Genomic DNA, 24500 nt, shown 5'->3' with positions numbered 1-24500 from the left:
TGTGCTTGGTACGAGCATGAAAAATGGGATTACTAGATAAATAGGTTGCACCTAAGTTATCACACCAAAGGGAAGCAGCCATAGGATGAGCAATACCCAACTCAGTCAATAGGTTTTGTACCCAAATGATTTCAGCCATGGCATTAGCAAGGGCCTTATATTCAGCTTCAGTAGTGGAGCGAGACACAGTAGGTTGCTTGCGAGCAGTCCAGGAAACAAGATTACTGCCAACAAACACAGCAAAACCTCCAGTGGACTTTCTGTCATCAGGACAGCCAGCCCAATCAGCATCAGAAAAAGCACTTACCAACATGGAATCAGACTTGCGAATAGAAATACCATGAGTCAAAGTGCCTTGCAAATATCTAAGAATCCTCTTGACAGCAGTCCAATGCACAGTAGTAGGAGCATGCAAAAATTGACAAACCTTGTTGACTGGAAAGGAAATATCAGGCCGAGTTAATGTGAGATATTGCAATGCCCCAACAACACTCTTGTACTGAGTAGAGTCCTCGTCCCCAAGGGGGTGACCATCAAACAGGGACAGCTTCTCAGAGGTGGAGAGAGGTGTGCTAACAGGTTTGCATCCTGGCATAGCCACTCGTTGTAGCAATTCAAGTAAATACTTACTTTGAGATAACAGAATGCACCATCAACAGGAGTTACCTCAATACCAAGGAAATAGTGGAGAGAGCCAAGATCCTTGAGAACAAAATCTATGCGTAGATCAGCAAGGAGAGCTTCAACTGCCTGAGGGTGTGAGCTGGTGACAATGATATCATCAATATAGATGAGCATAAAAATGGTTATACCAGCCCTAGAGTACAGAAACAGTGATGTATCACACTTAGAAGGCACAAAACCAAGTGACAGCAGCTTGTTAGAGAGACGAGAATACCAAGCTCGTGGGGCCTGTTTCAGGCCATACAGAGCTTTATCAAGTTTGCAAGAAATGTGAGGTGACTGTGGATCCACATACCCAGGAGGTTGTTTCATGAATACATCCTCTTCCAGAACACCATGTAAAAACGCGTTCTTAACGTCCAACTGTCGCATGCACCAACCCTTGGAGACAGCTATAGACAAAATTAACCTGATAGTGGCAGCTTTGACAACAGGGCTAAAAGTGTCCTCATAATCAAGACCATAGCGTTGTTTAAAACCTTTAGCAACCAACCGTGCTTTATAACGATCAACACTGCCATCAGACTTACGTTTAATCTTGTACACCCACTTGCAGTCAATGAGATTTGTAACTTTCTGGGGAGGCACAAGATGCCACGTACGGTTTTCCATAAGTGCACGATACTCCTCATTCATGGCCTCCTTCCAACGCGAATGAGTAAGGGCCTCCGATAAATTCAGTGGTTCACCTGTAGCACAAAAGGAGCCCCAACGAATACAACCATCTTTATATTCTTTGGGTTTGAGAGTACCACTGCGAGACCGTGTATGAGGACGATCGGGAGGGGGAGGCGGCGGAGGTGGTAGGAGGGCCTATCGACGCCGAAGTGCATCAGGAGCATCGGAAGATGCAACCGATACCGAGCCAACGTCATCTGCTATAGTCAACGAGTCAGAGGCAGACACGTGGTCGGAGGAACCTGCGGGAGAGGGCGGCTCCAGGATCTGTGGAGAGGGCGGCCCACAATCAGTGGGAGGTGTCACAGCAGCCGAGGTTGGCGTCACATCAGCAGAGACAGGCGTGGCAGCCGACCGGGGCAAACCCGAGGGAGGGGTGGCAGCCGACCGGGACAGTCCCGTGTCCCGTGCCAGGCCGGGCATGCGATCGATGTCGGGGGACCGCCCCAAGCCCGAGGCGGAGGCACCTGGTCCCGCACGTGAGGCCGCACCACTTAGGGCGACAGGGGCGGGCGGGAGCGAGCTTGATAGGCGCGTGGATCCCGTGGCGGATGCGCCTGACGCGTCTGGCGCAGGAGATCCCGAGGCGGGTCTGGCAGGGAGATCAGTAGGGGAATACGCGCCGGCGGGATTTGATGTGGCTGGCGACTCTGTAGCATGCGTTACCTGCATAAAATCACCATTTTCTGCACAATGTTCATCAGATCCTGGTACACTAGTATGGGAAATAGGCACAGTATTAGTATGCACTTCCTCTGGGGATACTTGGGATGGCGGTGGAGGAAAAAGTGATGGTAAAAGAACGAGTTCCGCACGGAGTTGGGTGCCGACATTAGGGTGTAGGGAAGCAAATGGAAAAATGTGCTCATCAAAGATGACATCACGAGAAACATAGACCCGACCCGTGGACACATCAAGACATTTATACCCTTTGTGGAGTGGACTGTAGCCAAGAAACACACATTGTTTAGATCGATACTCAAGTTTGTGCTTGTTGAAGGGTCGCAAATTTGGCCAAACTGCACACCCAAAAATACGAAGGGATGAATAATCAGGTGTGATGTTAAAAAGACGTTGAAGAGGAGTTTGGTTATGAATGACACGACTAGGAACACGATTTATAAGGTAGACAGCCGTTAGAAAAGCCTCATCCCAAAACTTGAGTGGCATGGATGCATGGGCTAAAAGGGAGAGGCCTACTTCAACAATGTGGCGGTGTTTTCATTCAGCAAAACCATTTTGTTGATGAGCATGAGGGCAGGAAACATGATGTGTAATACCAATGCGTTCAAAAAATTGATTCAACTTTTTATATTCACCTCCCCAATCAGTTTGCATAGCAATGATTTTCTTATCAAATAAGCGTTCAACTAGTGCTTGAAAGAGGTGAAACTTTTGGAACACATCAGACTTATGTTTGATAAGATAAATCCAACTGAGCTTACTTAAATCATCGATGAAACTGACATAGTATTTTTGTTTGCCAACAGAAAGAGGCCCAGGGCCCCATACATCAGGAAAAATAAGCTCTAAAGGAGCATGAGATACACTAGTTGAATGAGAATAAGGTAGTTGATGACTCTTAGCCATTTGGCAGGCATCACAAACTAAATGGTGATCGGTTTTATTAGACACGGGAAGATGATGATTACGAAGAATTTGCTGCACCACTGGGAAGTATGGGTGTCCTAGGCGCCTATGCCACCTAGAGGTAGATGGCTTGATGACTCCAAGAACTTGACGCCCAGGGATAGCTGGCCGACCAGTGATTGGGTAGAGTCCATCTCTACTTGGACCGTGAAGAATTGTGTTCCCCGTTGCCTGATCATTCACAGAAAAGAACTCAGGGTAAACAACAAGATATGCATCATTATCTTTGGTAAGTTGATGACCAGAAAGAAGGCTTTTAGTGGTACTAGGTACATGGAGAATATTGTTTAGCTTGAGAGACTCATGAGGGGTAGGAAGAAGTGCATGACCAACATGTGCAATTTCCATACCTTGACCACTTGCTGTGTGGATTTGTTCCAGCCCAGTGTAGCGATCACAAACCGTAAGCTTCTCTAGCTCACCGGTCACATGATCTGTTCCTCCCGTGTCAAGATACCATTAGTATCAACACCATAGGAGGTAGCGGATGCATTGGCAGACTTGGGAGGATTGCCTTGGCGCTTGGGGTTGTTGTTGAAGGTCTTGTCGAAGCGCTTTTTGCAGGATCAAGCGTCGTGGCCAGCGTATTTGTAGATCTAGCAAATGAGCGGGCCTTGAGGATAAGCAGCGCCTCCTCCCGGTGGTGCGGCAGTGGTGCCGAAAGTGTTGTTGAAGGGGGCACCACCGCCAGCAGAGAAACGGGCAGGACCACCGCGGCCGCCCCCTTTGGAGGCGAGGTTGATGGAGTGGGCGGCAGTGGTGTTTTGGGATTCAATCCTTGTCTCGGCAGAGAGGAGCAGGGAGAACAGCTCCCTGAGGCCGATGGGGTTGTCTGCTGCTGCACGGGTTGAGATTGCAGATACAAAGGAATTGTAATACGAATCCAAGCCGTGCAGTATATGGGAAACAACCTCATCTTCATCAACGGGAGTCCCGGCCGCCGCAAGTTCATCTATGAAGCCTTTCATCTTAGTATAATAGGAGGCAGCGGAGAGATCACCTTTGCGGGTTGTAGAGAGCTGACCGCGAAGTTGAATCTGTTGGGGAACGTCGCATGGGAAACAAAAAAATTCCAACGCGCACGAAGACCTATCATGGTGATGTCCATCTACGAGAGGGGATGTGTGATCTACGTACCCTTGTAGACCGTACAGCAGAAGCGTTAGTGAACGCGGTTGATGTAGTGGAACGTCCTCACGTCCCTCGATCCGCCCCGCGAACTGTCCCGCGATCAGTCCCACGATCTAGTGCCGAACGGACGGCACCTCCGCGTTCAGCACACGTACAGCTCGATGATGATCTCGGCCTTCTTGATCCAGCAAGAGAGACGGAGAGGTAGAAGAGTTCTCCGGAAGCGTGACGGCGCTCCGGAGGTTGGTGATGATCTTGTCTCAGCAGGGCTCCGCCCGAGCTCCGCAGAAACGCGATCTAGAGGAAAAACCGTGGAGGTATGTGGTCGGGCTGCCGTGGAAAAGTCGTCTTAAATCAGCCCTAAAACCTCCGTATATATAGGTGGGAGAGGGGGAGCCTTGCCTTGGGGCTCAAGGAGCCCCAAGGGGGTCGGCCGAGCCAAGGGGGGAAGGTTTCCCCCCCCCCAAACCGAGTCCTACTTGGTTTGGTGGGTGGAGTCCTTCTTTCCTTTCCCACCTCCTCCTTTTTTTTTCTTTTCTCTTTGATTTTCTTCCTATGGTGCATAGGGCCTTCTTGGGCTGTCCCACCAGCCCACTAAGGGCTGGTATGCCACCCCCAAGGCCTACGGGCTTCCCCGGGGTGGGTTGCCCCCCCCCCCCCGGTGAACTCCCGGAACCCATTCGTCCTTCTCGGTAACTCCAAAAACCTTCCGGTAATCAAACGAGGTCATCCTATATATCAATCTTCGTTTCCGGACCATTTCGGAAACCCTCGTGACATCCATGATCTCATCCGGGCTCCGAACAACATTCGGTAACCAACCATATAACTCAAATACGCATAAAACAACGTCGAACCTTAAGTGTGCAGACCCTGCGGGTTCGAGAACTATGTAGACATGACCCGAGAGACTCCTCGGTCAATATCCAATAGCAGGACCTAGATGCCCATATTGGATCCTACATATTCTACGAATATCTTATCGTTTGAACCTCAGTGCCAAGGATTCATATAATCCCGTATGTCATTCCCTTTGTCCTTCGGTATGTTACTTGCCCGAGATTCGATCGTCAGTATCCGCATACCTATTTCAATCTCGTTTACCGGCAAGTCTCTTTACTCGTTCCGTAATACAAGATCCAGCAACTTACACTAAGTCACATTGCTTGCAAGGCTTGTGTGTGATGTTGTATTACCGAGTGGGCCCCGAGGTACCTCTCCGTCACACGGAGTGAGAAATCCCAGTCTTGATCCATACTAACTCAATGAACACCTTCGGATATACCTGTAGAGCATCTTTATAGTCACCCAGTTACGTTGCGACGTTTGATACACACAAAGTATTCCTCTGGTGTTAGTGAGTTATATGATCTCATGGTCATAGGAACAAATACTTGACACGCAGAAAACAGTAGCAACAAAATGACACGATCAACATGCTACGTCTATTAGTTTGGGTCTAGTCCATCACGTGATTCTCCTAATGACGTGATCCAGTTATCAAGCAACAATACCTTGTTCATAATCAGAAGACACTGACTATCTTTGATCCACTGGCTAGCCAACTAGAGGCTTGCTAGGGACAGTGTTTTGTCTATGTATCCACACATGTAAATGAGTCTTCATTCAATACAATTATAGCATGGATAATAAACGATTATCTTGATACAGGAATTATAATAATAACTATATTTATCATTGCTTCTAGGGCATAATTCCAACAGTCTCCCACTTGCACTAGAGTCAATAATCTAGTCCTCACATCATCATGCGAATTACATTGTAATAAATCTAACACCCATACAGTTCTGGTGTTGATCATGCTTTTCCCGTGGAAGAGGTTTAGTCAGCGGGTCTGCTACATTCAGATCCGTGTGCACTTTGCATATATTTACGTCCTCCCCTTCTACGTAGTCGCGGATGAGGTTGAAGCGTCGTTTGATGTGTCTGGACTTCTTGTGAAACCATGGTTCCTTTGCTAAGGAATTGGCACCCGTGTTGTCACAGAACAAGGTTATTGGATTCAGTGCGCTTGGCACCACTCCAAGATCCGTCATGAATTGCTTCATCCAGACACCCTCCTTAGCCGCCTCCGAGGCAGCCATGTACTCCGCTTCACATGTAGAATCTGCTACGACGCTTTGCTTGGAACTGCACCAGCTTACCGCACCCCCATTAAGAATAAATACATATCCGGTTTGTTACTTAGAGTCGTCCAGATCTGTGTCAAAACTTGCATCGACGTAACCTTTTACGGCGAGCTCTTCGTCACCTCCATACACGAGAAACATCTCCTTAGTCCTTTTCAGGTACTTCAGGATATTCTTGACCGCCGTCCAGTGATCCACTCCTGGATTACTCTGGAACCTACCTGCCATACTTATGGCCAGGCTAACGTCCGGTCTGGTGCACAGCATCGCATACATGATAGAACCTATGGCTGAAGCATAGGGGACGGAGCGCATATGCTCTCTATCCTCATCAGTTGTTGGGCACTGAGTCTTACTCAATCTCGTACCTTGTAAAACTGGCAAGAACCCTTTCTTGGACTGTTCCATTTTGAACCTCTTCAAAACTTTATCAAGGTATGTGCTTTGTGAAAGTCCTATCAGGCGTTTTGATCTATCCCTATAGATCTTAATGCCTAGAATGTAAGCAGCTTCTCCTAGGTCCTTCATAGAGAAACATTTATTCAAGTAATCCTTTATGCTCTCCAAAAACTCTACGTTGTTTCCAATCAGCAATATGTCATCCACATATAATATTACAAACGCCACAGAGCTCCCACTCACTTTCTTGTAAATACAAGATTCTCCAACCACTTGTATAAACCCAAAAGCTTTGATCACCTCATCAAAGCGTTTGTTCCAACTCCGAGATGCTTGCACCAGTCCATAAATGGATCGTTGGAGCTTGCACACCTTGTTAGCATTCTTAGGATCAACAAAACCTTCGGGTTGCATCATATACAATTCTTCCTTAAGGAAACCGTTAAGGAACGCCGTTTTGACATCCATCTGCCAGATTTCATAATCGAAAAATGCAGCTATTGCTAACATGATTCTGACGGACTTAAGCATCGCTACGGGTGAGAATGTCTCATCGTAGTCAACTCCTTGAACTTGTGAAAAACCCTTTGCCACAAGTCGAGCTTTATAAACGGTCACATTGCCGTCAGCGTCCGTCTTCCTCTTAAAGATCCATTTGTTCTGAATAGCCTTGCGGCCCTCAGGCAGTACCTCCAAAGTCCACACTTTGTTCTCATACATGGATCCTATCTCGGACTTCATGGCTTCTAGCCATTTGTTGGAATCTGGGCCCACCATTGCTTCTTCATAATTTGCAGGTTCATTGTTGTCCAACAACATGATTGATAAGACGGGATTACCGTACCACTCTAGAGCAGCACGTGGTCTCGTCGACCTGCGTGGTTCGACAGAAACTTGAACCGGAGTTTCATGATCATCATCATTAACTTCCTCCTCAACCGGCGTCGCAACGACAGAGGTTTCCCCTTTCCCTGCGCCACCATCCAAAGGGATGAGAGGTTCGACAACCTCGTCAAGTTCTATCTTCCTCCCACTCAATTCTCTCGAGAGAAACTCCTTCTTGAGAAAATCTCCGTTTTTAGCAACAAAAACTTTGCCCTCGGATTTGAGATAGAAGGTGTACCCAACTGTCTCTTTTGGGTAACCTATGAAGACGCACTTTTCCGCTTTGGGTTCCAGCTTTTCAGGCTGAAGCTTTTTGACATAAGCATCACATCCCCAAACTTTAAGAAACGACAACTTTGGCCTTTTGCCATACCACAGTTCGTATGGTGTCGTCTCAACGGATTTTGATGGTGCCCTATTTAAAGTGAATGCAGTTGTTTCTAATGCATAACCCCAAAATGATAACGGCAAATCAGTAAGATACATCATATATCGCACCATCTCTAATAAAGTACAATTACGACGTTCGGACACACCATTACGCTGTGGTGTTCCAGGCGGTGTCAACTGTGAAACAATTCCACATTGTCTTAAGTGAGCACCAAACTCGAAACTCAGATATTCACCCCCACGATCAGACCGTAGGAACTTGATCTTCTTGTTACGATGATTTTCAACTTCACTCTGAAATTGCTTGAACTTTTCAAATGTTTCAGACTTGTGCTTCATTAAGTAGACATAACCATATCTACTCAAATCGTCGGTGAAGGTGAGAAAATAACGATATCCGCCGCGTGCCTCTACGCTCATCGGACCACACACATCGGTATGTATGATTTCCAACAAGTCACTTGCACGCTCCATTGTTCCGGAGAACGGAGTTTTAGTCATCTTGCCCATGAGGCATGGTTCGCACGTGTCAAGTGAATCAAAGTCAAGTGACTCCAAAAGTCCATCGGCATGGAGTTTCTTCATGCGCTTTACACCAATATGACCTAAGCGGCAGTGCCACAAAAATATGGCGCTATCATTGTTAACTCGAACTCTTTTGGTCTCAATGTTATGTATGTGTGTATCTCTATCAAGACTCAATATGAACAATCCTCTCACATTGGGTGCATGACCATAAAATATGTTACTCATAGAAATAGAACAACCATTATTCTCTGACTTAAAAGAGTAACCGTCTCGCAATAAACAAGATCCAGATATAATGTTCATGCTCAATGCAGGCACTAAATTACAATGATTCAAGTTCATAACTAATCCTGATGGTAACTGAAGTGAAACTGTGCCGACGGCGATTGCATCAACCTTGGAACCATTTCCTACGCACATCGTCACTTCATCTTTCGCCAGCCTTCGTCTATTCCGCAGTTCCTGTTTCGAGTTGCAAATATGAGCAACAGAACCGGTATCGAATACCCAGGCACTACTACGAGAGCCAGTTAAGTACACATCAATAACATGTATATCAAATATACCTGATTTTTCTTTGGCGGCCTTCTTATCTGCCAGATACTTGGGGCAATTGCGCTTCCAGTGACCCATACCCTTGCAATAGTAACACTTTGTTTCAGGCTTAGGTCCGGCTTTGGGTTTCTTCGTCGGATTGGCAACAGGCTTGCCGCTCTTCTTTGAATTACCCTTCTTGCCTTTGCCGTTTCTTTTGAAACTAGTGGTCTTATTCACCATCAACACTAGATGCTCTTTACGGAGTTCAGACTCTGCGACTTTCAGCATCGCAAACAACTCGCCGGGTGACTTGTTCATCCCTTGCATGTTGTAGTTCAACACAAAGCCTTTATAGCTTGGCGGCAGTGATTGAAGGATTCTGTCAGTGATAGCCTCTTGCCGGAGTTCAATCCCCAGCTCAGCTAGACGGTTTGAGTACCCAGACATTTTGAGCACATGTTCACTGACAGACGAGTTCTCCTCCATCTTGCAAGCACAGAATTTATCGGAGGTCTCATACCTCTCGATCCGGGCGTTCTTCTGAAAGATAAACTTCAACTCCTGGAACATCTCAAATGCTCCATGACGCTCAAAGCGACGTTGAAGTCCCGGTTCTAAGCCATACAAGACTGCACATTGAACTACTGAGTAGTCCTCCTTACGTGCTAACCAAGCGTTCTTAACATCCTGATCAGCCGTAGCGGGTGGTTCATCTCCTAGCGCAGCATTAAGGACATAATCCTTCTTCCCAGCTTGTAAGATTAGCTTAAGATTACGAGCCCAGTCTACAAAGTTGCTTCCATCATCTTTCAACTTAGCTTTCTCTAGGAACGTATTAAAATTCAGGGTGACTGTCGCGTGAGCCATGATCTACAACACAAATATATTTAAAGTGGACTTAGACTATGTTCAAGATAATTAGAGTTTAACTTAATCAAATTATTCGCTAAACTCCCACTCAAAAAGTACATCTCTCTAGTCATTTGAGTGGTTCATGATCCACCTACACTAGCTCAACTCCGATCATCACGTGAGTTGAGCATAGTTTCAGTGGTAAGCATCCCTATGCTAATCATATCATCTATATGATTCATGATCGACCTTTTGGTCTCATGTGTTCCGAGGCCATGTCTGCACATGCTAGGCTCGTCAAGCTTAACCCGAGTGTTCCGCGTGCGCAACTGTTTTGCACCTGTTGTATGTGAACGTTGAGTCTATCACACCTGATCATCACGTGGTGTCTCGAAACGACGAACTGTAGCAACGGTGCACAGTCGGGGAGAACACAATTTCGTCTTGAAATTTTAGTGAGAGATCACCTCATAATGCTACCGTCGTTCTAAGAAAAATAAAGTGCATAAAAGGATTAACATCACATGCAATTCATAAGTGACATGATATGGCCATCATCACGTGCTCCTTGATCTCCATCACCAAAGCACCGGCACAATCTTCTTGTCACCGGCGCCACACCATGATCTCCATCAACGTGTCGCCATCGGGGTTGTCGTGCTACTTATGCTATTACTACTAAAGCTACATCCTAGCAAAATAGTAAACGCATCTGCAAGCACAAACGTTAGTATAAAGACAACCCTATGGCTCCTGCCGGTTGCCGTACCATCGACGTGCAAGTCGATATTATCTATTACAACATGATCATCTCATACATCCAATATATCACATCACATCGTTGGCCATAACACATCACAAGCATACCCTGCAAAAACAAGTTAGACGTCCTCTAATTTTGTTGTTGCATGTTTTACGTGGTGACCATGGGTATCTAGTAGGATCGCATCTTACTTATGCAAACACCACAACGGAGATATATGAGTTGCTATTTAACCTCATCCAAGGACCTCCTCGGTCAAATCCGATTCAACTAAAGTTGGAGAAACTGGCACTTGCCAGTCATCTTTGAGCAACGGGGTTACTCGTAGCGATAAAACCAGTCTCTCGTAAGCGTACGAGTAATGTCGGTCCAAGCCGCTTCAATCCAACAATACCGCGGAATCAAGAAAAGACTAAGGAGGGTAGCAAAACGCACATCACCGCCCACAAAAACTTTTGTGTTCTACTCGAGAAGACATCTACGCATGAACCTGGCTCATGATGCCACTGTTGGGGAACGTCGCATGGGAAACAAAAATTTTCCTACGCGCACGAAGACCTATCATGGTGATGTCCATCTACGAGAGGGGGTGTGTGATCTACGTACCCTTGTAGACCGTACAGCAGAAGCGTTAGTGAACGCGGTTGATGTAGTGGAACATCCTCACGTCCCTCGATCCGCCCCGCGAACCGTCCCGCGATCAGTCCCACGATCTAGTGTCAAACGGACGGCACCTCTGCGTTCAGCACACGTACAGCTCGACGATGATCTCGGCCTTCTTGATCCAGCAAGAGAGACGGAGAGGTAGAAGAGTTCTCCGGCAGCGTGACGGCGCTCCGGAGGTTGGTGATGATCTTGTCTCAGCAGGGCTCCGCCCGAGCTCCGTAGAAACGCGATCTAGAGAAAAAAACCGTGGAGGTATGTGGTCGGGCTGCCGTAAAAAGTCGTCTCAAATCAGCCCTAAAACCTCTGTATATATAGGTGGGAGAGGGGGAGCCTTGCCTTGGGGCTCAAGGAGCCCCAAGGGGGTCGGCCGAGCCAAGGGGGGAAGGTCTCCCCCCCCCAAACCGAGTCCTACTTGGTTTGGTGGGTGGAGTCCTTCTTTCCTTTCCCACCTCCTTCTTTTTTTTTCTCTTTGATTTTCTTCCTATGGCGCATAGGGCCTTCTTGGGCTGTCCCACCAGCCCACTAAGGGCTGGTGTGCCACCCCCAAGGCCTATGGGCTTCCCCGGGGTGGGTTGCCCCCCCCCCCCCCCCGGTGAACTCCCGGAACCCATTCGTCATTCCCGGTAACTCCGAAAATCTTCCGGTAATCAAATGAGGTCATCCTATATATCAATCTTCGTTTCCGGACCATTCCGGAAACCCTCGTGACGTCCATGATCTCATCCGGGACTCCGAATAACATTCGGTAACCAACCATATAACTCAAATACGCATAAAACAACGTCGAACCTTAAGTGTGCAGACCCTACGGGTTCGAGAACTATGTAGACATGACCCGAGAGACTCCTCGGTCAATATCCAATAGCGGGACCTGGATGCCCATATTGGATCCTACATATTCTACGAAGATCTTATCGTTTGAACCTCAGTGCCAAGGATTCATATAATCCCGTATGTCATTCCCTTTGTCCTTCGGTATGTTACTTGCCCGAGATTCGATCGTCAGTATCCGCATACCTATTTCAATCTCGTTTACCGGCAAGTCTCTTTACTCGTTCCGTAATACAAGATCCCGCAACTTACACTAAGTCACATTGCTCGCAAGGCTTGTGTGTGATGTTGTATTACCGAGTGGGCCCCGAGATACCTCTTCGTCACACGGAGTGACAAATCCCAGTCTTGATCCATACTAACTCAACGAACACCTTCGGAGATACCTGTAGAGCATCTTTATAGTCACCCAGTTACGTTGCGACGTTTGATACACACAAAGTATTCCTCCGGTGTTAGTGAGTTATATGATCTCATGGTCATAGGAACAAATACTTGACACGCAGAAAATAGTAGCAACAAAATGACACGATCAACATGCTACGTCTATTAGTTTGGGTCTAGTCCATCACGTGATTCTCCTAATGACGTGATCCAGTTATCAAGCAACAACACCTTGGTCATAATCAGAAGACACTGACTATCTTTGATCAACTGGCTAGCCAACTAGAGGCTTGCTAGGGACAGTGTTTTGTCTATGTATCCACACATGTAAATGAGTCTTCATTCAATACAATTATAGCATGGATAATAAACGATTATCTTGATTCAGGAATTATAATAATAACTATATTTATCATTGCCTCTAGTGCATAATTCCAACAGAATCTTGCGGGCATGGGACTGTGCCGCAAACAGCATGAGAATCATCTGCCACACGCCGGAGGAGGTGGTGACGGTGTGGACTTGCAGGAGTACATCCCGGGAGAGGATGCGAGGAGGAAGGTCAGGATATCCTGACTGTACCACGCGGTGTACGCCGGGTTTGGAGTTGAGATCACCTCCTTCTTCCCGGAGACCTCCGTCTCCGTGGTCAGAATGGCAGGGGGTGCCGCAGAGGTACCATCTAGGTACCCCATCAGGCCGGCAGCCCTGATGTGGGGAAGAACATGTGCCTTCCACATCAAAAAATTCTTTCGGAAAAGCTTCTCGGTGATTGTATGGCCGAGGGCAGCAAGGGAGGTGGAGGAGTTCATGGCGGCGGTGATGGTGGAGGAGGAGGGATTGGACATTGATGGAAAGAGGGAGGCTCTTATACCATGTGATAAATCTAGGGTAGAAACGTATGCGTGTTGCAGGGACGTATGCGAGCGGCGGCGGTGGTGGAGGAGGGATTGGACATAGATGGAAAGAGGGAGGCTCTTATACCATGTGATAAATCTAGGGTAGAAACGTATGCGTGTTGCAGGGACGTATGCGAGCGGCGGCGGTGGTGGAGGAGGGATTGGACATAGATGGAAAGAGGGAGGCTCTTATACCATGTGATAAATCTGGGGTAGAAACGTATGCGTGTTGCAGGGACGTATGCGAGCGGCGGCGGTGGTGGAGGAGGGATTGGACATAGATAGAAAGAGGGAGGCTCTTATACCATGTGATAAATCTGGGGTAGAAACGTATGCGTGTTGCAGGGACCAAGGACGTATGCGTGTTTATATAAGGCAGAAGCCAACCGAATATACAAGATATACAAGAAGGTTAGGATTGATCTTTATCTATACAGAAAATATATCTACAAGATCAATCCTAACTTAAACAACACGCACCCCTAATATTACAATGTCTAACACTCTACTTATTACGTATATCGACTACTCTAGGTGGTGTTTCTTTAGCTAACTACTCTAGGTGGTGTTTCTTTAGCTAGGAACTAGACTAAAAAATTCTTTTTAGTCCCTAGATAAAGAAATAGAAGGGACTTTTTGTTAAGGGACTAGAAAAAGTCTCTATTGAAGGGACTTTTTTCTTTAGTCTCTCTAGTCCTTCAAAAAGAAACACCACCCTAGTCTTTATCGTCTCTGGGACTGAAAAAAAAAGCCTAGTCCCTTATAAAGAAACACTTCTCCCGTGGCTCCTTCGCAACGGCCTCTGCATAAATCTTCGAACTCGTCGAATGGGACGTCGGTCGCCGGTCGTTCGAGCCTGCTGCTCCGTCATCTCGTTCGTTTGGATGGCGGTGAACATCTCCACCTACTCCATGTTGAAGCTCGTCGTCGTCCTCCAAATGGCTGCATGGGTGGTTATCTTCGTTCGAACCATGGCGTCGTTAGAGAGCAGCATGGTATGAGCGCCGGAGCAGGAGAGATGAGGTGACCGGATTCGAGCGATTAGCCGGACCGCTGCCATGCGTTCACCGCCCGTCCGGACGCGCACATAGATATGTGGGGTCCGGGTGAGCTCAGGCTCGTTTAAGGCACCCACCCGGTTCGTTTCTTTTCTTTTTGTGACCGGACCGCATTTGGGACGAGGGTTTGAAAGGTCCGGTTGTAAATACTCGAAAGTCACAAACTACAACATAATAAAAGGTGCATTTTACAACTGACCGATACATTTTATTCCGGCACACGCATATGCGCACAGCATACACGCGCGCGCCAACTACGGCAGACGGGCAGGATCACTAGCCACAACAACAAAAAACACTACTTGATCTGCTAGCTCCTTCTGATCCCCGGATCATCTCAACGTCTAGACGTACTTGTCCGTGGTCGGGTACGCGCCCGCGCCGGTGCCCGTGTACGCGGGGTCGGCGGGCGCGGCGGCCGCCGGGCGATGGTGGCCGTGCGGGCCGGTGTGCGCCGTGCCGTGGCGCCCCGCGGCGGCGTCGGCGCGGTGCTCCGCCTTCTCCTGGTGCATCTCGGCCTTGGCCTGGGCCTTGTTGGCCCGCGTCTCCTCCTTGGCCATCTCCTTCTCGCCGTGCGTGGTCGCCGTGGCCTTGCCCGTCTTGCCCTGCGCCTTGGCCGTGCCTTCCTTGGCCTTCTCCTTGGCCGAGCTCACCGCGTCCTTCACCTTCACCTTCGCCGTCTGCATCCTCGCCGCTCGCTAGCTCCTTGGAAGAAAAGCTTCTTCTGCTGGTGTGTGTTTGTTCTTGTGTGGGTGTCCTATCGATGAGTGTGGTATGTGCATGCAGTGGCGGTCGTGTGGTGTATTTGTAGGCGAGGATGGGTTGGTTTGGAATGGCGGCGCTGGCGTTTGGGTTCTGCCGGAAGCGAGACGTGGCGCGCTTTCGGTGGTTCGAGAGCAAGCCGGGGATACACGTAGCGGCGTGAGGTGGCGCCGAAGGTTGGATACACGTAGCAGGCGGGCGCGTGGACTGTGTGGCGCTCTGCTCAGGTGCCGCGTGCCCCTGTGGTGGATGACGGCGGTGTGCTCGTCCTGCGGATCAGTCCGGTGCACGTGAACGGCATCTGGATCAACGTCAAGTAAGTATAGCTGTGTATGTCTGGTTCCAGTGCGCGATTGCTATATTGGAGGCTGCTATACGCTGCATGTAGCGGGTATTAATCGCATCGGCCAGCAATCAGTACTGGTTTTTTGGAAAAAGAATAGGTACCGTTCATTCCACAATGTTCATATATACATATAATTATAATATTTGGGAGGGGTGTTTTGGCTCTCAGAAACATATGCTCCCAAATAAATAGTACCGCAAAGAAAGTAGTAAAATGTTTTTTTAATTTTTTTTGGATGTCCTATGAAAAGCATGCTGGACAATTTTCACACAAAACGGTGCAGTATAGTTTTGTCGACGAAAATAACATATTTAGCTGACATTTTGGGGTAACATTTGATGTTTAAATTTTTTATTTTTGCACAGGCCAAAATATTTAGCTTTTTTGCCTAAAAACTTACAGGTAACATTAGAATTTGAATATAAATGGATAAATTTTTTGTTGGAATTTTTTGACATTCCAAAAATTGTTTTTCATGAGCAGGAGCAAATGCTCTCGCGAGCTAAATTGGATTTCCCAAATATTTCCACTTATAAAAAATAAGGTTATACATTTAGAAAACGTATTTTAAAATGTCTTTATTTATTATAAAATATATTTTTGAACTAAAAATTCATATAATTTATAACAACTTACTTAATATAAAATGTGTTTACATATGTTCAAAATCTATCCATATAATTTTAATGTTAGTGGCATGTTAAAATGAGTTCATGTACTTAATAAATTGTTCGTGTAATTTTAAAAAGTGTTGACATAAAATTTAGAAAGTGTTTATCTATTTCAAAAAAAAAACATGGCAATTTAAAAAAATATAGTTATTAAATTCTTATGAAAATTATGAAAGTGTGCATGTGGTATTTAAAAATTGTAATATAAATTATAAATTTTCAAGTATTCTAGAAAATCGTGTAATTTTTTAAAGTATATTTTAAATATGTACCTCAAATAAAAAATAATTTTGATCTATTTCTGAAAACTCTTCGTGTAAATTAAAAATGTGCTCAAGACTTTAATTAAAGTATTTATGTGATTTTGAAAGTTTCAATGCGTTTAATAAAAGAGTCAATGACTTTTCTTTATATGAATAGGAAAGGAAAATAAATAAAAATAAACAAAGAAAAGGAAATCACATACACCGATGGAACACGGATATAAGGCAAAAAAACTAGCACGCTGATAATCACCACACGTGTGGTGAAAGTAACATCCACCACATTTTTCATGACTACATATTGAGCCATGCCATCGCATGCATGCATAAGTGATAAAACTAATGATGTCGGCAGGAATCTTTCACCTTTCAGTCTTTAAAATGGTTTATCTCTTAAATAGAAAATTCGATTAAAAAATTCTTCATTAAATCCGTCACGACAAGATCTTTGAAACTAGATCTCATATCGATATTTTCCGATGATTTTTTTTTGTTAAATGTTGCCATGTCTATTGCACATAAATTGTCATTATGATTATACTAAACATGTCATCATATATTTTAACTATTTTTTATTTTTCTTGTATATTTAAAGTAGACATATTATGAAAAAGGAACTAATAAACTAAACTTGTCATGACGAATTACTAAAATTAGCATGATTCATAAAATAATTTTAATATGGTCCATAAGTAAAAAAGAAATATGTCGTCAATTACTTTGAAAATGAATGGTCAATGCCTCAAATTTGCCATGAACCACAAACTAAAATTTCCATAGTGAATTACTTAAATTTGCAATGATACATGCACTAAAATTTCCATGGTTCATAAAAAAATGATTTTCATGTTTAAAATACTAGAATTGCAATGGTCAAAATACTAATAGTATCATGATCTATAAACTCAATTTGCCATGATGAATTACTAAATTTGACATGATCCATAAATTGAATTTGTCGTGGTTAATTACTAAAGTTTACCATAGTCAATTAATCAGAAAATGTCGTAAAAAATAGTTTAAATACAATGGTAGCTTTAAATCTAAAAAAAACTTCAGTGTAAATATCATGATAATTTTGATCCAAAAAAAGCTCGTCGAAAGATATTAATATAGGATCTAGTTTTGAAGATCTCGTCGAGATGGATTTAATGTTGAACACGGATTTTGAATTGGATTTTTTATTAAAGAGATAAAACACTTTTAAGTCCGAAAAACAAAAAAGTCCATTGTATCATACTTTTGATGTGACAAGATAGCTCGTTATGAAGACATATGGATCATGTAGACTCGTGTCACACGTATGAGTATTAACATTTAGAAAAACTAAAGGCAGAAACATAACACTAGTCCTTCCCAGGCTAGTGGGCGTATGGCCACGCCCCGAGCACTTACACGTTGCATGACCACTTTTAGTCCGAAATCACAATTTAGGGAGTACTCCTTTTAAAGATCACTTTCATCTTTTCAGGTTACAACAAGAGGCGCATTGCATGTGTGTCACGTGTCGCAACCTTGGATTTTTTTTCCTTTTTTCGTAGATTCGTATTTTCTAAATTATTTATTTCCTAAACCGTTCGTCCAAATCTCGAACAATTTTCACCGTTGGATTTCTCGCGTCGAGATTTTTAAAACAAGATCTCATGTTGATGGATTTTGATAAAAACAATTACGAAAATAATTGGATCAAAAAATCATGACTCTCGTGATAGAAAAAAACAGAAAACACGTCTTTTTTCGTTTTTTCCTTTCTGAGAGGCGTGGTCGTGCTTCTCACGAAGGAAAAAATCGTGCCTCTCATGAAAACAAAACCGTGCCTCTCGCGAAAAAGACAAGTTATTTTCCCTTTCCGAGAGGCACGGACGTGCCTCTCACGAAGGCAAAACCATGCCTCCTGCGGAAACAAAACCATGCCTCTGGCAAAAAAACAACAGAAAAAGTTGTATTTTTTTCCATTTCCAAGAGGCATGGCCGTACCGCTCAGGAAGCAAAACCGTGCCTGTCATAAAAAATAGAAAATATTTTTTTTGTTTTCGAGAGGCATGGTCGTGCCTCTCGCGAAGGCAAAAACATGTCTTTTACGGAAGCAAAATCGTGCATCTCGTGAAAAAAAAAAACATGTTTTTTTGTGCAAACAATTTTAATTTTTTTTCGTCAAAAAACTAAGAAAGACCGATGAAAAACCAAAACACCAAAAAAAATAAAAAACAAATAATCTAAAAAGCCAAAAACGCGTGCGGTAAAATTAAAAAAGAAAATCCAGAGAAAGCGCTCGGATTGCGACATGTGACGGCGGCTGAAAACGCATCAAGTGATGACGCGCGGGAGTGCTCGCTGCGAGGCTCCGAAAGGAACGCTGACTAACTAGTAACTCCCAACCCGTTCCTGCATGCAATTTTAAGAGAGAACAAAGATTTTTATTTTCTTCGTTTTAAAATAAATGTTTTAGCTTTCGTTTTATATGATTGAATTTATTTTATTTATGCATAACTATGATGAAGTTTTCTTATGAGCTAGACAAGTGGTTCTTCTGGCCACAACAAATGCTCAGTCATTAGGACACTAATTTTTCTTTTATCATTTCGCGTTAGCTACTTACTTGGATCAATGACTGGACAATTAACAACTCAATGAACTGTTTTCAATCACTAGATAAGTAACTATGTAGGGTTTTTTCATGCGCATTTCTTCTCTGCTGGTTTTATTTTGGAGTTTTTCTTATAATTTTTTTGTCGCCTTAACCTTAATTTTTATATCTTTCCTTATTTCTCATAGAAATGTTATGAAGTTATATAAACTTTTATCAACTGACACACATGTTCTACTCTGTTTTATTTACCTTTTCCAGATTTGTACTTGTTTTATTTTCTTCTTTGCAGAATTACAATCTATTTTATTTTCTCCTTTCTGATTCGTATTTTCCACTTTTCTGATTTATTTGTTTAGTTTTTTCCATTTCCTAATATATTTTCAAATAGATACACTTTTTAGAAATACATTAATAACTTTTTAATATGTGTGACCATTTTTATGAAACTACTTGAACATTTTTCTACAAGACGGGGCGCTTTGAAATGTATGAAATTAGAGAACAAACTAGTGAACATATTTGGAAATTATGAGAACATTTTTTGGAATACGTTAACACTCTTTATATCTACACAAATACTTTTTGAATTTGCATGACTTAAGGGGGTATGGATAAAACTAAGTGTTTCGGAATCCTCAGCGGTGGGAACCAAGTGCAAAATCATAAAATTTTCAATTGTTTATTCCTTATTATGCATAGATCTAAATATAATAAAAATATATTACTTGTGGATATACCACAAGCTTGTGGATTGCCATTAAGTTTTGAGCTTGTGGTAAAGTGCTACATTATGTGTAGTTGTTCACAAGGGCTGCCTTTTTTGCTTGTGGATAATTTATGGGATAGTTGATTTTATACCCCTAGTTGGGTCACACTCGACTGGTTTGCCTCTAATTTCCCAAAACACGCGGTCTTGCCCAACTCACGTCGCTTTGCTTGCGTTTTTGCCCTTTCGGCATGGCTCCGTCCAGTCAGCGTTGTTTGACCATAAACGCCGCTAGATTTTGGACATTGTTGCCCTTGTCGGTGCTACACTTAGTACCGCCAGATCCATTGCTAGGATATGGGGGTAGCTCCACCTACAGTAGTAGTAGCATTACCGAAGCAACCTGCACACAAAACAAATGCAGGAAGAATCAGAGGGGAGGAAGATGAAGAAGAAAGAGAGAAGAGAAGGGGATGACATAGAAGAGATCCATGGACCACCGGAAGATCCATGGCCAGAGATGGGCGTCGTGGAGGCCGGTGAAGAAGCGACGCTCGTCTGTGTTGAGGTCCCCACCAAGATCAGGTGGGTGCAGATCCGCCACCGTAGACTGCCCGTCACCATCCAACCATCCATCCATCCATGGGTGGCTAGGCGGGTGATGGGCTAGGTTTTCGTGCGATGTCGCCTTGTCCGTCCATGGGTCGGACAGACCTGAGGAGGGAGGGACTGAGGGAGGTGATGGGGTTGGGGGGACACGGTCTTCGGCGGGTGTGACATTGGGGGGTCGGTGAAGGCGGGATTCGAGAGGAATCGGGAGGTGGAGGGAGGAGGATCTCGAGTGGATCTCCTGCCAGGGAAGGGAAGGGAGGTGGCGTCACTGGTACAAGTGGAGGCCGTCAGCTGTGTTGGGGTCACTCGCCGGAGTTGGGGTTGGTCTCATTCGCCGGAGTTGGGGTTGGTCTCATTTGCCGGCGACACCTTCCTTCTCTTCCGGCTTTGGTCCACTGTTTTGCCTCGCGGGCTTTGCTCCTCTGTTTTCTTCCGCGAGCTCACTAAGGACGAAAGGGTACTAAGTGTAGCACCGACAGGGGCAACAATGTCCAAAATCTAATGGTGCTTATGGTCAAACGGCGCTGACTGGATGGAGTTGTGCCGAAAGGGCAAAAACGCAAGCAAAGCAACGTGAATTGGGCAAGACCGCGTGTTTTGAGAAATTAGGGACAAACCAGTCGAGTGTGACCCAACTAGGGCTATAAAATCAATTATACCATAATTTATAGGCTGCATTGGGGATGCCCTGAGTGGTAGGAGGTTGTCTTAACCTCTCAATAGGATTCTACTTTCTTATGGTAGGAGGTTAGATGGGGCTTGATCTAGGAGGTGCTCGTTTTCTTCACGGGTGTGGTGTTCGTTGGTGGTGGTCGGGTCTCTGCCACACTGTCGGGCAAATCGACGTAAAGGCCCACAGGCATGGCGTCATTCATGCATGCTTGGCGACGGCCATCAGTCACGGAGTTGGGTCTTCGCCGTCCACCAGGTACGGTTGGAGACCTAGGCATGGATGCCTCCTACCATGGAGGCGTCCACTGATACGTCCCAAACGTATCTATAATTTCTGCTTGTTCCATGATCTTTTGGGTGACACTGTTATATGTTTTGCTACACTTTTATATCATTTTACACATATTTGGACTGACTGTAGTGCCCCAGATGTAAACCTTCCCTATTTGGAACCTATTGTAAGTGGGTCCACCTTGTTAGAGTTATGATGTTATCATTTGTGCCATGAGTTCTTGTGTTGTCCCTTGTATTTTTTCCCTTCCTTCCCATGCATGCATGCATAGCATATCATTGTTTGCCTTGTCTTGTGTTGTGTTATGTGATCTTAGCATTTCTTGTGGTGTGGTGATCTTGTGGTTAGTTACTTTGTGACGTTGTGTATGTGTTGGGGTGCTCTATGATTTCATGTGTGTGTGACTAGTTCTAAATGAAGTGGGCTTGTCATATTTGCAAACCTCTCTCTCTCTTTTATATCTCAAGCCAATATTCACTTGTCCCAACCTTGATTCAAAAATGCCCATGCTTTAGTATATTTTTGTGGTGGATGTCAAGATGTGTTTTTGGTGTTTTGTAACTTAGTTTTAAGGGTGCAACTATTCACAAAACAGACCCAACAAATTCTGTTTTGTAAATATTTAATTGCTCCAGATATTTCTTTTCTATTTTATTCATTTAGATCATAATTTCTTATGACCAGGTGCATTTTTGTTTTGTTTTTAACCCCAACAGATTTGTCTGTGATTTACATCCTTTTCCCCGTTTGTTTTAATTAGAAAAACCCCTCAGGTTTTTCTCCTCTCCTATCTGGCGCCAACTAGTGGGCCTCCTCCCACTAGCAGGCCCAACTCCCCTCTCTCGCGTGTGGCCTCCCTGTAGACGGCGTGCTCGTTCCCCCTTCTTCCGCCAGTGCTCCACTCCAGCAGGTTCAGAGCAGCGGCGATTTGACAGCGTCACGGACGTCGAGGAATGTTCCTCGCCCCTTCCCTCCATAAAAGAGAACCCCCCTTGGCGTCTGTGCAGTATGGTTTCCCTCTCTCGCGCCGCCACCTCCTTTCCCCTCTCCACCTCACTCTTTGAAGATCTGCGTCAGGTAAGGTAGAGCTCCTCCGCCATGGCCGTGGATTGAGGTCCTCCTCGCCGCCGCGTATGAGCTTCTCCTTCCTCCCCGACGACTCGGCGAGCACGCGGGGTCATCCACGAATCCATCCCCGCGGCTAGATCGACGCGAGCTCCCCTGCTTCCTCTTCTCCACGACGGCGACAACCCTCCCCGACGAGCAGGCCAGAACGGCGACCACCTCTTCTTCCCCTGCTTCCTCTCCGTCGCGGCCGAGTTCTCCTACCGTAGGGTGAGCAGATCCATCTCCTACCCCCTTCCTTGCAGTAGATCTTTGGTAGGAGCAGCAGATCGTCGACGTACCGTGTCTCTGTCGCCGGCGCCGCCGCGCACCATAGCTAGGCCACCGTAGTTTTTTTGGGGAACGTCGCATGGGAAACAAAAATTTTCCTACGCGCACGAAGACCTATCATGGTGATGCCCATCTACGAGAGGGGATGAGTGATCTACGTACCCTTGTAGATCGTACAGCAGAAGCGTTAGAGAACGCGGTTGATGTAGTGGAACGTCCTCACGTCCCTCGATCCGCCCCGCGAACAATCCCGCGATCAGTCCCACGATCTAGTACCGAACGGACGGCACCTCCGCGTTCAGCACACGTACAACTCGACGATGATCTCGGCCTTCTTGATCCAGCAAGAGAGACGGAGAGATAGAAGAGTTCTCCGACAGCGTGACGGCGCTCCGGAGGTTGGTGATGATCTCGTCTCAGCAGGGCTCCGCCCGAGCTCCGCAGAAACGCGATCTAGAGGAAAAACTATGGAGGTATGTGGTCGGGCAGCCGTGAGAAAGTCGTCTCAAATCTGCCCTAAAAGCCCCATATATATAGGAGGAGGGAGGGGGACCTTGCCTTGGGGTCCAAGGGATCCCCAAGGGGTCGGCCGAGCCAAGGGGGGGAGGACTCCCCCCCCAAACCGAGTTGGACTTGGTTTGGTGGGAGGAGTCCCCTTCCCTTCCCACTTCCCCCCCTTTTTTTTCTTTTCCTTTGATTTTCTTATCTTGGCGCATAGGCTCCCTTGGGGCTGTCCCACCAGCCCACTAAGGGCTGGTGTGTCTCCCCAAAGCCTATGGGCTTCCCCGGGTTGGGTTGCCCCCCCCCTCCCGGTGAACTCCCGGAACCCATTCGTCATTCCCGGTACATTCCCGGTAACTCCGAAAACCTTCCGGTAATCAAATGAGGTCATCCTATATATCAATCTTTGTTTCCGGACCATTCCGGAAACCCTCGTGACGTCCGTGATCTCATCCGGAACTCCGAACAACATTCGGTAACCAACCATATAACTCAAATACGCATAAAACAACGTCGAACCTTAAGTGTGCAGACCCTGCGGGTTCGAGAACTATGTAGACATGACCCGAGAGACTCCTCGGTCAATATCCAATAGCGGGACCTGGATGCCCATATTGGATCCAACATATTCTACGAAGATCTTATCGTTTGAACCTCAGTGCCAAGTATTCGTATAATCCCGTATGTCATTCCCTTTGTCCTTCGGTATGTTACTTGCCCGAGATTCGATCGTCAGTATCCGCATACCTATTTCAATCTCGTTTACCGGCAAGTCTCTTTACTCGTTCCGTAATACAAGATCCCGCAACTTACACTAAGTTACATTGCTTGCAAGGCTTGTGTGTGATGTTGTATTACCGAGTGGGCCCCGAGATACCTCTCCGTCACACGGAGTGACAAATCCCAGTCTTGATCCATACTAACTCAACTAACACCTTCGGAGATACCTGTAGAGCATCTTTATAGTCACCCAGTTACGTTGCGACGTTTGATACACACAAAGCATTCCTCCGGTGTCAGTGAGTTATATGATCTCATGGTCATAGGAATAAATACTTGACACGCAGAAAACAGTAGCAACAAAATGACACGACCAACATGCTACGTCTATTAGTTTGGGTCTAGTCCATCACGTGATTCTCCTAATGACGTGATCCAGTTATCAAGCAACAACACCTTGTTCATAATCAGAAGACACTGACTAT

At 45.6% G+C, this 24500-nt stretch overlaps 1 protein-coding gene across 1 annotated transcript; it reads right to left on the bottom strand.

Moving 5' to 3' along the window:
- Nucleotides 1-14625: 14625 nt before the first annotated feature.
- Nucleotides 14626-15279, bottom strand: LOC123430846 (late embryogenesis abundant protein 18). Its single transcript, XM_045114681.1, has one exon. It carries the CDS (start codon nt 15169-15171, stop codon nt 14830-14832), a length of 342 nt encoding a protein of 113 aa, XP_044970616.1. The 5' UTR covers nt 15172-15279; the 3' UTR covers nt 14626-14829.
- Between the last annotated feature and the right edge of the window lie 9221 nt (nt 15280-24500).

Source organism: Hordeum vulgare, chromosome 2H (genome assembly GCF_904849725.1).
Source record: "Hordeum vulgare subsp. vulgare chromosome 2H, MorexV3_pseudomolecules_assembly, whole genome shotgun sequence".
Classification (NCBI taxonomy): Eukaryota; Viridiplantae; Streptophyta; class Magnoliopsida; order Poales; family Poaceae; genus Hordeum; species Hordeum vulgare.
The sequence above is the reverse complement of the archived record's forward strand: the minus strand, read 5'-3'. Positions and strand labels throughout refer to the sequence as shown.